This window comes from Rhinolophus ferrumequinum, chromosome 24, assembly GCF_004115265.2.
Source record: "Rhinolophus ferrumequinum isolate MPI-CBG mRhiFer1 chromosome 24, mRhiFer1_v1.p, whole genome shotgun sequence".
Taxonomy (NCBI): Eukaryota; Metazoa; Chordata; class Mammalia; order Chiroptera; family Rhinolophidae; genus Rhinolophus; species Rhinolophus ferrumequinum.
The window spans coordinates 38,289,180-38,305,459 of NC_046307.1; the positions used below are offsets into that span (position 1 = coordinate 38,289,180).

Below are 16,280 nucleotides of genomic sequence, written 5' to 3' on the forward strand. Positions count from 1 at the left end.
GGGTACAGGGCCAGCCACCAGCAGTGTCTGCTACAATTCTAAAGAAGTAAGTATGAGGCAAAACCCACGAACAGCCCAAACTAGCCTTGCTCACGGCTCCTTTGGTTGAGAACCAGATGAAGTGGTTGGCTGGTGTTTACAAGCCATGCTGATGAGAAATGCATATCCTTCAATGTGGGAATCACACTCAGCTCATGTTTAGATACAGGGGAATGGATGTTGAAGGAGGTAAAAAAACGTTTCATCTCATCTCCTTCTCCCTCTGGGATACACTCCCATTGAGTGGAACGGCGGGCGGACTCACCCACGGTATTTAGGACCTTATGTTCCCTGTTGCCTTTTTGTTTAGCACCATATGTCTAAATTCACATGGGTGGAAGCTCTGCATGCGGCATGGTCTGGGCTGAATGGCGTCCCCCCGCCTCCCCAAATTCATACGTCAAAGCCCTGACCCCCATACCTTAGAATGTGACTGTAGTTGTAAATCAAGGCTTTTAAGAGGCAATTAAGTTAAATGGGATCCTTAGGGTGGGCCCTAACCCTATAGAGCTGCTGTCCTTACAAGAGGAGAACATACAGAATGAGGAATAGCCATGTGATGACACAGTGAGAAGGCGGCCATCTGCAAGCTAAAGGGAGAGGCCAAGTAGAAACCAACTTTGCTGACACTTTGATCGTGGACTTCCAGCCTCCAGGACTGTGAGAAGGTAAATCTCTCGTTTAAACTACCCATTCTGTGGTATCTGTGATGGCAGCCTGAGCTAATACCTGCAATTCTCTGGCAGGTGCTATGTGTGGACAATCTGAGTAGTGCTCACACCGCCCTATGAAATGGGGATTATCATCCAATTTTACAGATGCAGAACTGAGGCTCTAGCCGAGGACTCAAAGAAGGTCGAGTTAGTCAATGGTGAAGATGTGAGTCAAAGGCAGGCTGGTGGGCTCTAGAGCTGAGCCTTTCCCACTACCTGACCCTGCCCAGGAAAGGGGACCCTGTTTGGGGAGAAGCTGTGCCTGGGGAGAGAAAATGCTCGGGGCAGAGAGGGCCATGGGCCTGGTTTTGCTGCAGCACTCTGTGCCCAGCTCAGAGGAATGGCAGCCACAGACCCAGCGCAGGAGGCAGCGGAGGGGTCCCGGGGCCTCCAGTCCTGGATCCCAGTTCTGGCTTCACCACTTACTGCCTGACTGGTTCTGCCCAAGACACATGTTTGTGATTCCACAAAAAGATAATGGTAAGAATTAACACCCACTCACCTGTTTTCATGACGGCCACATAAGCTGATGCATACAACAGCACTTGGCGGATGATGCAAGATTAATGTTACCTATTATTAAATTATAGCGGAGATCACCGAGAGAGCAGGATGCACGTGATAGAAATATGCTTAACAAGTCCCACTGGATTCTCTCCAGGAAAGGGCACTAATAAATGTAAGACCTCATGTGAGGGTCCAGCATCTTATCAACACTTGGTAGCTCTGGCAATAATTAAAGGTGATTCTGGGCATACAAGTCATCATTGGCACATACACAAATTCAACAATTCGAACACTAAATATGTACGATAATCAAAATGAAATGTATCAGTGAGGATCAGCTAAGCTTACATTATATGCAAAGTACTACAGCAGAAGCTCTAAAAACATTTGTGTTCTTGATCACGATTTATGAGAGTTTTCATTTACTACGGAGAAGCCCAGAACGATTATGAATAAAAGCAAATGCAAAATCACAAGAATGAGGCATAAAGAAAAGAGCCTGGGCTTTAAAACCAGAGAGACCTGGGTTCAAATCCCAGCTCCAGCCCTTATTAGCCATGTAACTTTGGGCAATTTACCTAATCTCTCTTTGCCTCAAGTACATCTGTAAAATGGGCTGAATATATAGACCTCTAGGGACTTCTGTGAAGATTAGTTATCAAGTATGTAAGATACCTGGCTAAGAGGTGCCTATATCGTTCATCACCAAAACATATAACGAAGATACATTGATCATCATCATCGTTGTCACCAAAACATGTTTTGAAGATACAGAGGCCAGGCCCGGAATTAAGGGGCTCCTAACAGCTCCTCTTCTAGGACACTGTGGTTCCCTAAACCAATTCTGAAGGCTAACAGAATGTTGAAATGAACCAGGAAGCAAAACTGGAGAAGAGGAAAATAGATACAGAATTTATCATAAGAAAAGAATACTTGATTAAGCCTAAAACTTTATATGTTATTAACCAATGTTACCACAATAAATTAAAAAGAAAATCACAGGTAGGCAAAGGGACACCAGGTTCACTCACCTCGACCTTCAGGCCCGCCTGGAAGCTGATGCCATCAGGGATGGTTGTCTGGAATTCGGCAATGGTGTAATACTCTTCCTCCACTTGGGGTGGGATGGGAGGCTTGGGCAGGTTGAGACCTCGAGGCTGGGACAATTCAACACAGTGCTAAGTCCGATGTAAGTCCATTACCGGGGCAATGAAGGTGGGGAATTGGGGGGTGGGGTGCTAAGGGGACAGGGGCATGCAATCACCCTCAAGGGGGCACTAGTGGACCCATGGGACAAAATGAAAAGGACTGCTCAGATCGTCATCTAGATGAGTCACTGGCCCTTCAGCTTTAGAGTGATGAGAAGAAACCTGGGACATTTGTCTACAATCATGAAAATTTGAGGCAAGACAATATTCTCTGACCTTAACAGGCAGCAAGGGCTGTGGAAAGAATACAGGTTTTCAAGTGACACCCATCTGGGTTGGTAATACTGATTATGTGTGCACAACTGTGGGCAAGCCCCATCCCCTTCCGGAGCGTCAGTTTCATCTCCTGTAAAATGGGGATACTAACAGAGTCTACCCGGTGGGGTCACTGTAAGCATTCCACTAAGTTAATGTAGTAAAAAGCACCCAGCACGTGGCATAGCACCCAACAGGTGCTCACTAAGTGGCAGACATTTAAACAAGGCCAATTTTTCAACGTATTGTTTAGGAAGGTACCTAAACAATTAAAAGTGGAGTATGCAAGTCAACTAGCAGAATGGCACTCATCCCAGTTTCGCTTTCAAGTCACCTTATTTGAGAAGACTGACCTAAGACAAAGGGAAGTGGGCTGAGGAAGCAGAGGCCTATCACAAAGCCACAGGCAATTCGTTTCACCTCCCTGGACCTCAGGCTTTCCACCTGTTTATGGAACTAGCGCTTGTGCAGCCTGCTCCACAGGCTGCTATGGGGACAGGAAGAGAGCATTCTGGAAAGGGTAACGTACGTGTGGGGGCCAGTCTCAGGTCAGAGGCTGGCTCCCCAGTAGCATGGATCCACTTACTATGGTCATATCCCGGCGAGGAGGGGGTCTCTGCCTCATCTTGGGTGATCCTATAAAGAGCCAAGCTATTATTTCACACACGTGCACAATTCTACAGATAAGATGCCTGAAATGGACACCAGGAAAGCTCTAGTCTCTCCTGCAGAAGATTAGACCTCATGCACTGCATCGGCATTAGCAAGCTGCTGTGACCCTTCCCTCGAGAAGAGCCTGCCTGGGAAGGGGCTGTTCAGACTCGGCTCAGGACGGCCGTGTGCTGGAGCAATGGAAAGTTTTCCAGGAAGGGCAAAAGTGTAGGCTTCAGAATAATGCAGAGGTGGCTGCAACAAGTTATTTGACTCTGAGCCACAAGGCCCTCATCTATAGAAGGGAGATGTCGCCTGCCTCTCAGGGCCAATGGTGGGGAGGAAAGTAAACAGTACGTGTGAGGCTGTTAGTACGTGGCAGACACGCAATAGATGTGACTGCCCCTGGCTTCATGCTCTAGAACGAACCCAAATGAAACAAACAGTATATAAACTAAACCAAACAAACTTGGGATGATTTCAGGGGTTTTTACTCTGAGTTGGGCTGCCCCCGCCCTGGGTCTCAGCGTTAGGAGGAGGATGACTTTGCAGTGGACGAAAGCTTCTGGCGAAAAGCAGAATATTGAGGAAGGCACCTCATGTGTTGCCAGAACTGGTTTAGCAAGGGTCTATACAGAGGGGTAGTTTGGCAGTTGGACTGTAGAGAAGACTGCTAATCTCTAAAATAACCCTTTCCCTGTCTTCTATTAGAATAAATAGCAGTAGAGTTTTAGCCAGACACTTAGCTGCCTATATAAAGACTGTGTTCCCCAGACTCCCTTGCAGCTAGGTATTGCCATGTGACTGCGTTCTGGACATTGGGATATGAGGGAGTGGGAAGAGAGTGGAAAGCTTCTGAGCCGAGTCCTCCACTTCTTTCTGCCTCTGTTCCATTGGCTGGACTAGTGGTGCGCCATCCCAGATGAGGCAGATGAGGGCAACATATAATAGACGCCACATAACAAGATTCTTGACCGAATGCAGTTGTCATAGCAACCCTGGACATTGAACTGCTTTGTGAGAAAAAGAAATAAACATCTAAATTATCTGAGCCACTGTTATCGGGTGTATTCATGTGGTGAGGGGTGGGGTGGGAGGCGTCTTTGCTTGAGTGTCTGAACCTATCCTAACAAAGACATGGGGTTTCAGATTTTCATTCACTCCTCTAGGTTAATGGGACTCCTCCTGTGCTCTTGACTGTGATAGAGTAGAATCACAGAAACTAGGGGCAGGATAAAACCCCTGCATGGGGTTTTCATCAGAGCTGCTAAGCAGAGAATGAGACACTCAAGTTCACTGCCTATAAATAGTTGGAGAAGCCCAGTCTGGGGCAAGTGATTCATCCCTGCGGCTAATTGGAAGTTCCTTTCCAACAGATTCCTTCTGCCCTGAGCAACCAGGACAAGGCTATGTGCTTGAGGCTGGAATCCTGAATATGCAGCAGACAATAACGAACCCTACTCTCAGGTGTGTTGGGAACATTAAATGATAAAATGTATATGTTTATCCATCTTGAAAAGCAAGATAGGTAACGAACGGTTGCTGGAAAAGACCCAACAGAGGATCAATGTTTTCTTCCCCTGGCTCAGACATGAGGTCATGCAGAGAGAGCACTGGCGCTGGAGTCAGACGGGCCTGGATTCAAGTCCCGGCCCCACTGTTTACTAGCCATGTGGCCTTCGACAAACCATCTCATCTCTCTGTTTCTTAATCTGTAAAACAAAAGTTGTTGAGTCCCTCAAAGGTTATTAGTGGGAGTCAATGAGACTAATTGTAAGATTCCTGGTACACAGTTGGGGCTTGAGAAGTAGCTATTGTGATCATGAGGGGGTGGAAAAAAACGTGGTCTGGAGTAGAAAAGCAAGTTTCTCCACTCAGGTCCCACAACTTGTTGGCTGAATGATCTGGAACAAGTGGCCTGGGGTTTCTGAGCCTGTTTTACAGGGGACAGCAGGGCTGTTGTGAGGCACACTGAGCACAGAGCCTGGTACACAGTAGGCCCTCAACCTCTGGGAGCTCGGGTGAGTGTCACTCACTCTGCTTGACGTCCCCGTCAGGCGGTGGGCGACCCTCGAACCGGCTGTCCCTCTGGTTGTTGAGTAGCTCCTTCTCCCTGCCCACCGAGTTTTGCTGCCGGGAAACGCCATCCAGGTCGAGGACGCCCGCGTGCGCGGATGAGCCAGGGCCCAACTTCGGGGGTAAGGGCTCCCCACTGCTCTTCTTCAGGTACGAGGCTGGGGCCCAGCCCTCTTTGCCCTGGTACCTGGGAGGAGGAGTAAGGAGGCTGGTCAGGTAGCTCTGCCAGGCCCATGGCAAGAAGCCACGATCCTACTGAGTCACATGATGGGTCACAAGTGCCCAGGGCTAGAGGCTGGCACACCACTTGCTGCCTCCTAATGAACCCTAAGCCTTCAGAGCGTGGCATTCAGGGCCTCTCCCACCCAGCTTCTGCTTGCTGCGCAGCGTCGGCTCTCACAGCAACCCCCACGTCCCACCCATCTCACGCAGCCTGCAGCCTCTCCAATGCACCACCACCTTTCAAAGCCCATGCCCCTGCACTTGGAGACCCTTCCCCCTCTCCCACCTGCTCCTCTTTCCCAGCTCTGCTTCATGCCAGCCCCTCTCTCAGGCCTTTCCTGAGCTTCAGAGAATGAAGCCCTCACTCCACGGCGCCCGCTGTCACCCACATGTCACAATCCAGTGCCTATAACACAAGGTCACTTGGCAGTGGCAGTCCTGTCTCCCCAGTTAGAAAGCGAGCTCTGGGGCAGCACCCAGTCGATCCATCTCTGTGTGTCAAGGGTCTCAGTGCCAGTGCAGTGAATGACAAAATAAAAGGACAAGTGGAGAAACCGCAAACGCCTGTAGCAGCCTCTGCTGCAGTGGCTGCGATGACAATAATGGTATTACTAGCTGGTACTTGGGCACTTCCCGCGTCAGTTCTGTCCTATGGACTTGATGGCTATCGATGGGTTTCATCCAGTCAACCTGGGAGGTGGCAGACACGCACTCAGACCTCGGCAGCTGGCACCAGTCTGTGCTCCTAATCTATGTACTTTGCGCCTCTTCCCGGTAGCCCCAGATCCAGGCACAAAGTCTGGCACAGGCAGAGCAGGGCTCCGTTCACACTGGTGAACGTGTGGTTTAAATGCGCATTCAGATGGGAACAAAGCAGGTCGGAGGCTGCTTCCAGGGCTTACCATGGGTCAGCCGGCTATCACTGAACTGCTGCGTGTTCGGGAGGGACCCTGACTGACCAGCTCACTGAATTCCCTTTAGAATTCACTGTAATGATCACTGAATTCTCTACATGGAATCCAGTTTAATGGCATGACCAAAGGGTTGGTCTGTATCAGCGGGCTGCTGGGGCTGCTCACACTGCTTGTGACAGCCAACTGTGCACGTCCCTTCTTAACTCCACGTTTAGTGACGTCACACTGGGAGCTTGAAATTGGCCTCCGTGGGAGTATTTACACCAGGGACATTGACAGACACTGTGAGTAAGAGTTTTTCCCCTTGAAGAGCTGGTTGTTAAAACATTCACCAGTACCACACTGGTCTGGCCCACAAAACAGGTGCCCCCACCTCCGGGGAGAGTTGAACACACCTAATGGACTGGCAGTGATATACAGCAGTGCCAAGCATCTTGTCAAAAATCAGTTTAAGAAGTAAATAGCACTGTGTCTCAATGAAAAAAAAAGGTCCTTTATAATTGGACGCAAATTTATAAGGAGATAGAAATCTGCGGAGTTTGGTGTCTATTAATGTTAAAATGCCCTCTGAGCAGGAGTAAATCTTGTCCGAATTGGAAACCATCAGGCTACATACAATCCACATCCTCAGTATGAGACAGTTCACATTTGGGGGCATAAAGACATAAGCAGAGAGGCAACACATGCAGTGGTGAGTGGGCTTTGGGGAGAGAGGTACAGGTTCAAATCCTAGTTCTGCCACTTTCGAGCTTCAGTCAAACCTTCAGATGACTGCAGCCCTCGCTGACAACCTACTGAAACCTCATGAGGGATAGAGGGCCAACTGAGCCACCAAGTTTGGGGACAATTTGTTCTGAAGCAGGACAGCATATACACTCATGATACGTTAGGTATCATTGCCTTTATTCCTTCTTCAAACCTCAGTGCTGAGGTTCCCCTCCCTCAGGAAGCCCCTCCAGACTCCCCGTGCCTCTCGCCAACCCACTTTCACTGCCCTGGCCGGTAACTGTGTATGAGTCTGTCCTCTGAGCCTGTTGGTGTGAACCTCTGTATCCTTCTCCCTGTTGATTCCCCAACTCCCAGAACAGGGCTTGGCCCAGAACACGTTCTTGGTGTGTGCTGAATAAATGAATGAATGAATGAATGAAGTGCCACACACTCAGCCCCACGTGAATAACCCTAATGCCCTGCCACATACCACAGTCCAGACACTGGGTCACAAGGACCTCAGAATTCTTCTCTTGCCCTAATTTCTTGCAGTCACAGCCTGTCTACTAGGGTGACCAAGGAGGGGGTTCCCAGGAGTTTCATTACTCAACCTGGGAAAGTCCCAGGCAGACCAGCCCGAGTTGGCCACCCTACTTGCCTACGGGGTTCTGATTTCATCATACAGGTAAAAGAGCTGTGACAAGGTTTGAAAGGCCTTTGCTACTGGACTCTGAGAGATGAGCGTAAATGATCTGCTCTAGGATGAGTTCCAGTCCCTGTGGAGTTATGCATCATCCTGGTCTAAGAGGAGGGCTGGAGGGGGAAATCACACACAGGGCAGCTCAGCCTCCACTTACTTGTTACGAGAAACATCTGGAGGTGGAAACCAGTCTTGCTCAACAGGGCTACTGCTATCTGTGGTTCGTTGTGTTTGGAAAAGGTTTTGCTTATTATGGATTTTTAGAGAAGGATCTGGGTAGGGAAGGAAGCCAAACAGCACAGAGAAGCATCCTTTTATGGCTCAGGCCGAAACCTCACCCCATCTGCAATGGCTTCCAGACCTCTGTGCAGCTGGAGCCCACGTGACCTGAAACCCACCCAGCGGCAGCGGGTACCTGATCTTCCACCAGCCTTCCAGGTTTTTCTGGATGACCTCCACCACGGCCCCTCTCTCTAGGTTCATTTCATCCTGGTCACGAGCTGTGTATGGGTAGATGACCATGTACTTCTCCTCTGCAGGGACAAAGGGATACTGGAGTAAGTCGAGGACACTGAGAGTCCCAGGACACTGATGGCCAAGGCTGTGATCCATGAGGTGCCTTTGCTCACTGGAGGGAAGGATTTCCTCCCGAGATTTCTGTGCAGCCCCCCAGGCCCTCACTTAGCCCTGGATGACCTCGAGCAAGCAGCAACAGGACACAGGACAAAGGGCAGGTTCCAATCCTTCTGGAATCCCTCACATATTCATCGTCACCTTCCTCCAATCTGTGCCTTCAACGTCACCTTCCTTGACATTGCTTTATGCACTATTAAGACTCATGGCATGCTCATCCCCTTAACCAGGTTTACCCCCCGCCCCATACCAGGAATTACATTCCAACACGCCACATACTCTACGTATGTATTGTGTTTCGGGTCTGTTCCCCGTGCTAGAATATGAACACCCTGAAGGCAGGGGTTCATTGCTCTGTCTCCAGCCCTGGGCATGGTACCAGGCATATTTGGTAACTGTTGAGTAAATGAACAAGTCCCGAGAGCCGGGTGGGAGCCATCTTGCTGACGGCAGAAGGGGTTAAACCCTCTGGCTCCTCTCGCTGGTGGAGGGCTCAGGGATGAGCTGGATTTGGCAGCACATAGTCTCAGGCTGAAATCACTACCAAAGAGACAGCCAGCAATTTTCATTACCTAGTGGGTACCCGGTCTTCATTTTTCATTAATTATTTCTAAGCCCCTGAATCCAACCATGGCTGAAGCTCAATTTTATTTTTAAATTAATTTTTTATCAAGATATAATTGAACATTGTATTATTTTAGGTGTATAACATAATGATTTCATATACACATATAATTATATACGTAAAATATATATATATATATATATATATATATATATATATATATATATATATATATATATATATAAAATGACTGCCTGCTTCAATTTTCATTCATGTGACCGGGGTGCCTTCCACCCCATTCTCTCTTGTTGCCCCGTTCTTTCTCCCAAAGCCAAGGGGCCACCCTTATAGCCCCTCCCCCCTCCCAGAGAGCTGCCTCCAGCTTCATCTATGTCCCTCAGGCCTGGGCTCAGCTGAAAGGGTTGCTTGCTCATTGTCACACTCAGGCAGGGCCCTCCAGGGAGCAAGAGAATAAGTGCCATCCCCGACACTGTCAGCAATGGCTGCTAAGCAGGAGAACAGCTGAGTGTCCCAGGGGAGCCCAGAGGGCTTTCCTGTTTTGGTTACATCCTGGCCCCCAGGGAGTGACCACGCTAGCTGTGGGCTGGGGTGGATGCTTGTGGATGGTGAGTGTGTTGGGGCTGACTGTTTGGGAAAACACCGCAGGCTGTCTGCGGCCTGCCCAGCTGGTGCAGAGGGAGGCAGAGAACACACAGTGCGTTTGTTTATTTATTGATCTAGCCCACTGACCTGCTCCACGGGGGCTGAGCTGACTCAAGTCGCACATATCCTGTGCACAGCAGTCAGCTGTTCCCCAGCTCAGAGAGGCTGCAAGGTGGGGTGTGGGAAAGTTCAACCCTGTGAATGAACGCACAGTTCTGTACGGTTGGGTGAGAAGGGGTGTTGCTTGGGTCCCAAACTACATGCAGTCAGTCCCACAGACCCTGGACTCCTGGGGCTGGCCCCCTTCAGCTGAACTGCACAGGGGGATTCTCTAGCACCCAGAGGCCTCTATGGGCTCCAGGGAAGCCCAGTGATCCTGAACAAAGCTTAAAGTGGAAGACCTTGCAGACGGCATGGTGGGTGCCTGCTGGCACTGCTGCCCTTCCTCTGGTGGTACTACCAGCCTCTGTCCACATGGTTTGGGTGAGTCTGACCTCACCACCTCCTAACGGGAGAGGAAGGTGTGTGATCCTGGCCTGTCATCCCCCTGGCCACTGTAATTACTTCAGGGAAGGCATATGACTCAAATGGGTCAGTTGGAAGCAATCCTGGGATTTGTGTTGAAGGAGAAGCACTTTCTTTGGTGGGCTCTCTGAAGGGTGCCTAGAAATACTGTCACCATGAGAGAATGGTTCAAGTAGAGTAGAGAACAGAGCAGAAAGGTGGCCCGCGTGAGTCTCAGGTCCCAAGGATGTTTCCAAGTGCCTGGATCCAGCCATGCCTGAGGTTAGACTCACCCTGGGCTTTTCAGTGATATGAGTCAATATAGTTCTCTTTTTGCTTAAGCCAGTTTGAAGTGGGTTTATTTCCCTTGCAACTCAAATGTACCAACAAAAGGAAGGGGTCACTAGCTCAGCATTATAGAGGCCCCCAGGCATCATCTTTAACCTGGAAAACTTTAGAGCCCCAGGCTCCCTCTTCCCCAAACCTACATGCCAACACACACATGGCACAGCCAAGAGCACTGTTTCTCACATGCAACAGGCACAGGCAGTCCCAGAGCAGGGAGGCACATGCAGACGCAGGGACCTGCTCCAAACAGCGAACAGGGAAGAAAACCCCGAGGCAGACACCTTGACGCCAGCTGATGGCATACAAGTCCCCCAGGGTCCGGCGGCGGCCCACGGGCCGGGGCAAAGACCAGTACCTCCATGAGACTGGACGGGCAGCAGCATGTGGAGGCGAAGGGCAGAAGGCAGAGGTGAGAAGAAAGTACTTCTTGTGTCTCCAGGCAAAAAAGGCACCAAGCACATGTTCTCATTTAGGAGCAATTATTTCTGAGTCTATGCCAAAGCCAGGTGTCTCAGAAGGACCAAGTTCCTGAGTATTACCCTTGAACTTGAGTGAAGAGGCATCCAGTAGATACAATTCTATTCCTGGCATGATTATAGAGAGGCCCTAAGAGAAGTGCTTGTGGCAGGGGCAAGAAAAATGTACAAATCCTTAGGAAAATGTGGTCTCGCTCCCATCTTCTAGCTGTGTGACCCCGGGCAAGTGTCTCTACCTTTCTGAGCCCACTTTCTCATCTGTAAAATGGGGATAATAATCAGCCCCTTCCGGCACGCCTGTGGTAGTCATCCTTAATTGTCTAAGAGAGCTGTGGTTTCCACACAGTACACCACTGCTCCCTGATCTGGGTGGATTCTGTAGTATCCCCATGGCAGCCCAGTTCCTGCTGGGCCCCACAAACAAACCAAACCAATAGATGCTTTACTCGGACAGCTGTTGGCCACTAAATGCAAAACCACATACAATTATTTCGCTAACCTTTGAGCATAGAAACATCCACCTTCTTCTCACCCTCTTATCCAATATATATATTTAAGTGGCTTTGTGCTTTCTCATAACAGTTAACTAAAAGCCCCAAATATTCAACCGTAGGCAAGGCACAGCTATATGATAACAACTGTCCCTAGTTATTATTTTAGGTTTCCTGCCAAGTGCTTTGCGTGTGGGATCTCATTAAAAAAAAAAAAAAAATCCCATGATGTAGACTTCCCCATTTCCATTTTTAAAGGAGGTGGCTGAGTTGCACAGAGGTTAAGTTGCTGGCCAAGTTCACTCAGCCAGTAAGTGGTGCAGCTGATTCAAATTCAGGTCTGTCTGACTTCAAAACTCTTCTGTTTATTAGCTAAGATGAACTCATACTCTAATTTTAGGAATGCTTGGCTGGCGGGGCGGGGCGCGGAGCGGGGCGGGGAGTCAGTTGGGCCTTAGAATTTCTGACATGCAGGAGCCACCCTTCAGGACACCTGTAGGTAAAGTTGTCTGGGAAACGGAAGCGCGTGTGGTGAGTGGAGGGGGTCCTGACTCCCAGTCAGGGCCATTAAACCAACAGAGAAAGCACAGATCTTTACAGGTGGCTTCAGATGTCCTGCAAATGAGCTGGAAGCAGTCTCGGCATCTTGGCCATGAGAATAATTCAAGGGAGGAAAAGTGACGTGTTGATAGCGAACAGGCTGGGGCCTCCTGGACTCCAGGGGAGGTGGCAAGGGCCCTGCTCTGGCCAGGTTCACCCAGGTTGGCTCCCAAAGGACTTTAAGAAAGGGCCTGCCAGCACTGACCCCATGGCCTGTCTTTGTGTCCATGGGCTCCAGAGTCCGAACCAGCAAAAGCAGTTGACACATGGAGGCAGAGGCGAAAGGCAGGTATTGGGTGAGGAGGCCCTCCCAAGGGCGACAGCTGGCATAGGTCTCCCCAGCAAGCCCGAGGCCCGAGGGTCGAGCTGCTGCCTACCTTCCTCAGGCTGGAGGGAAAATTCATCCTGCACACCATCCTGTCCTTCGAGGCAGGTCGCAGGGACCCAGCCTTGCTCTTCAGCAGTGCTGACGAACCACCAACCTGGGAAAATGAGGGTGCAGACTGACGTTAGTCAGGTCAGGTGTGAGATCTGGGCGTCAGAATATAATAACACATTCAGCCACTGTATTAGTCACTGCTCAGAGTAAGGCTAGTTGGTGACACACAGCTAGCCATGTTAGCTGACCACTAACTGCTAAAGACAGGCTAATGAGAAACTGCTCCTGAGCACGGGCAAGGAGAAAAAGGTGATCCTGTATGGTGAGTGTAAAGAATGCAGCGAGCTTCACTAAGATGTGTGAGGCGCTCATCAGTTTACCTGCTTTGTCTCATATCATCTTCACGTTACCATCCTCACTGCACAGGTGACGCAACGGAGGCTCCACCAGGTGACAGACTTGTCCTGTCTGACACTGAAGCCAGCACCCTAGTAACTCATGTGATTTTGTATCTGTTCACGTCAAGGTCAACCTGGCTGCAGATGTAACTGCTTGAGGCCTTTCACCCAGACTTAGGTCCTCCGTCTTTAGAGAAAAGAGCTTATGACGGACAGAATAAGAACCCATCAGAGACGTCCGGGTTCTCAGCACTGGAACCTATGAATATGTTATGTGGCAAAGGGGAAAGAAGGTTGCAGGTGGGATTGACGTTGCTAACCAGCTGACCTTCAGACAGGGAGATTATCCTGGATTATCCAGTTGGGCCAATGTAATCACCAGGGTCCTTAAATATGGAAGAGGGAGGCAGAAGAGTCAGGGGGAGATCTGGCTATGGAAGCAAGAGAATGTGCAGCACTGCTGGCTCTGAAGACGGAGGAAGGGACCGTCATACACACACACACATACACAGGCATACTTTGCTTGACTGTGCTTCACTTTACCGCTCATTGCAGATATTGCATTTTTTTTACAAATTGAAGGTAAGATTCTCCACCAGCAAAAAAAAAAAAAAACTCGCTGAAGGCTCAGATGATGGTTAGTATTTTTTAGCAATATTTTTCAACTAAGGTATGTGCACTTTTTAAAGACATAATGCTACTGCACATTTAATGGACTATAGTATCATGTAAACATAACTTTTATATGCACTGGGAAACCAAAAACCTCCTGTGGCTCGCTTTATTGCAGTATTTGCTTCATTGCACTGGTCTAGAATCAAACCCGCTATATCTCTGAGGTCTGCCTGTATGCACGCACGTGTGTGCGCGTGTGTGTGCATGCACGTGTGTGTGCATGTGTGTGTGTGTTTGAGTGTGTGTGTGTGTGTATACAATTACCAAGAAGGAGTCATACCAACCTGATAGAAGGGCTACCTGGGGTTTAGAAAGGGGGCTGGGGTTGAAGCCAGTGGAAAAAATAGATTTTAACTTTATCATTAGTGCTTTAAGAATAATGTATCCATGTAGTACTTGGGTAAGTAAAAATACATATAATTAAAAATAAATGTTGCCAATTTGTTGGCCACTTGAAGATTTGACTATTCAGCCTTTTCTATCCTCTGGACACTCCAGGCTTGTCCCCAACGCCCCCTCTGGTTCCTCCCCTTCTGCGACTTCCCTCAGGCAGGGAGCCCAGGGGAGTGGGCGCTCCTTCCTTTTGTCCCCACAGAGCGTCCTAGCTACACCCAGAACCTGCAAATACTCATTCCCAGGAATCTGAGATTGCATGGCCCTGGGGCCAGCTGGAATTGGTTTGGAATTCAAGCTCCGAAATGTGCTGGGAGATCTTGGGTGGGGTCCTGGTTTCTTTAGCTGTGAAGCAGGGATAACAATTGCTACACTGAGTAATGAAGGACTTTTGGTTGGCTAGTCCTGACCTCCTGACTAATGGGAACACCATCCACATGCTGCTGGACACACAGTGTTTCCCGTTTGTTGGATCTTAACTAGCCAGTGTGGTATCAGAGATTGGCCCACTAATACGAGCCAGTGTCACATTTTAGCCACAACAAAGCCAATGGGTTTATGCCACACTTTCCTGGAAGGGGATTCACTCATCCCCTGCTCCCTGCACTTTGCTTTTCAAAGCAGCCAATGGCTGCTTTGTGCCCAGGGCAAAAGACAGGAAACCCATATTTTTGAGCACCTACTGTGTGCTTGGCACAGGTTTAGGCATTCCCACTGGATTATGTCATTTAATCCTTGTAATAGCCCTTTGGAGTGGAAGCTTGCTTTATTTTGCAGATGAGAGACTTGACTGTCAGAGAAGAAGCAACCTGGACTGCTGAGAAATGGAGAGTTCAGGTGGAAACCCAGGCTATGTGACTCGATTGTACCAAATTCTGTGCCAGTCCTGGCCTGTGCCCAGTGGTCCCCGTGATGGGTAGGTACACTGAGGACACAGGCGGTGTGTCCAGTCCACACCAGAGCCCACAGCTGGTAGAGCCTTTGTGAAGACTCCCATGGTAATCAAAGAAAATCAACAGGGCACATTTCCAGTGGAATGCTGGCCTTCGTCGTCTCCGGGTGCTTTGAAACCAGAAGGAATGTGCATGAAATGTGAACCTCAGAACAAATCGGTAAAATCTGACCCAACAAGCTGCTGGTGAGTTGTGACCAAGTGGGACCAAACAGCCATCTAGGAGGCCATCAGCTGGATCTGTAGAAGCTGACCGCCTGGACTGGCTACTGCAGTGTCTGCGTTCCCAAGTGTTTCCTACGCTAGGGGCTTGGTGGGAGCGTTGGGCAGGGACAGAGGTGGTCTAGGTCCCTACCTGACTCGTTCTTCTCGATGATGTCCACCACCTGCCCCACACTAAGGCTGATCTCTGAGCTCTCCTGCTTCTGGTAGTCTGCCACCACCACATACTGCTCCAGGACCATGGGGTCCACCGAGGTCAGGTCACTCCCTGTGGATACAAAACACTATGTCTCATCTGGCCACCACCCATCCATGAAGGAGCAGGAGCCAGGGGAGTGGAGTGGGTCAGGAGGACATTCCAAATAGAGAACATAGTTGTTATAGGGCTTGTCTCAAGGTCACCTCATCCGTTCATTCTTTCATTCACTTGCTCACTCAACCACCAATATTAGCCAAGTGCCTGTCCTGTGCAGGCACGGTGCTAGGTACTGGAGGTGCAGAGTTGATTAAGATATCGTACTTGCCCTGAAGAAGCAGACAGACCAGTGGGCACGTTCATTCGTTCGTATCGACCTATCTACCCACTCATCCACCAGCCATTATTCACCCATCCATCCAAATATCCATCTATGCATCCAACGAAACATACCTTTATGCATCTAAGCAAATATCCATCCATCTATCCATCAGCTGGATCTGTAGAAACTGACTGGCCTGGACCGGCATTCACCAACCCTTCATCCATCCCAAATCCCTCATCCATTAATTCATGAAGTCACCAGTGACGTTCCAGACACCTTATTAGGTGCTGGGGGTACTAAAGTGAATGAAACAGATTATGACTCCCGGCCTCAAGTAACCTAATCTAGTTGGGAAGACAGGCACATACACAAGTATATACGATCAATAAGTTTACCAGGAAAAAAAAAGGATTCATTTTTGATAGATGCATTTCTTGAAACAGCCAGGATGCAGGACAAAGAATGAA

General features: G+C 49.3%; 1 protein-coding gene across 2 annotated transcripts in view; it reads right to left on the reverse strand.

Moving 5' to 3' along the window:
* SH3PXD2B (SH3 and PX domains 2B) overlaps positions 1-16,280 on the reverse strand; it is an 86,379-nt gene that overhangs the window by 6,855 nt on the left and 63,244 nt on the right. The window contains exons 7-13 of one of the 2 annotated variants that reach the window (XM_033096329.1): positions 15,426-15,560; positions 12,651-12,755; positions 10,988-11,071; positions 8,409-8,526; positions 5,410-5,636; positions 3,309-3,358; positions 2,291-2,416 (exon numbers count right to left, since the gene is read on the reverse strand). In XM_033096329.1, the coding sequence (XP_032952220.1) occupies positions 2,291-2,416; positions 3,309-3,358; positions 5,410-5,636; positions 8,409-8,526; positions 10,988-11,071; positions 12,651-12,755; positions 15,426-15,560 (845 nt within the window). The remainder of the gene's footprint in view (positions 1-2,290; positions 2,417-3,308; positions 3,359-5,409; positions 5,637-8,408; positions 8,527-10,987; positions 11,072-12,650; positions 12,756-15,425; positions 15,561-16,280) is intronic. The other variant, XM_033096330.1, reaches the window with a different exon arrangement.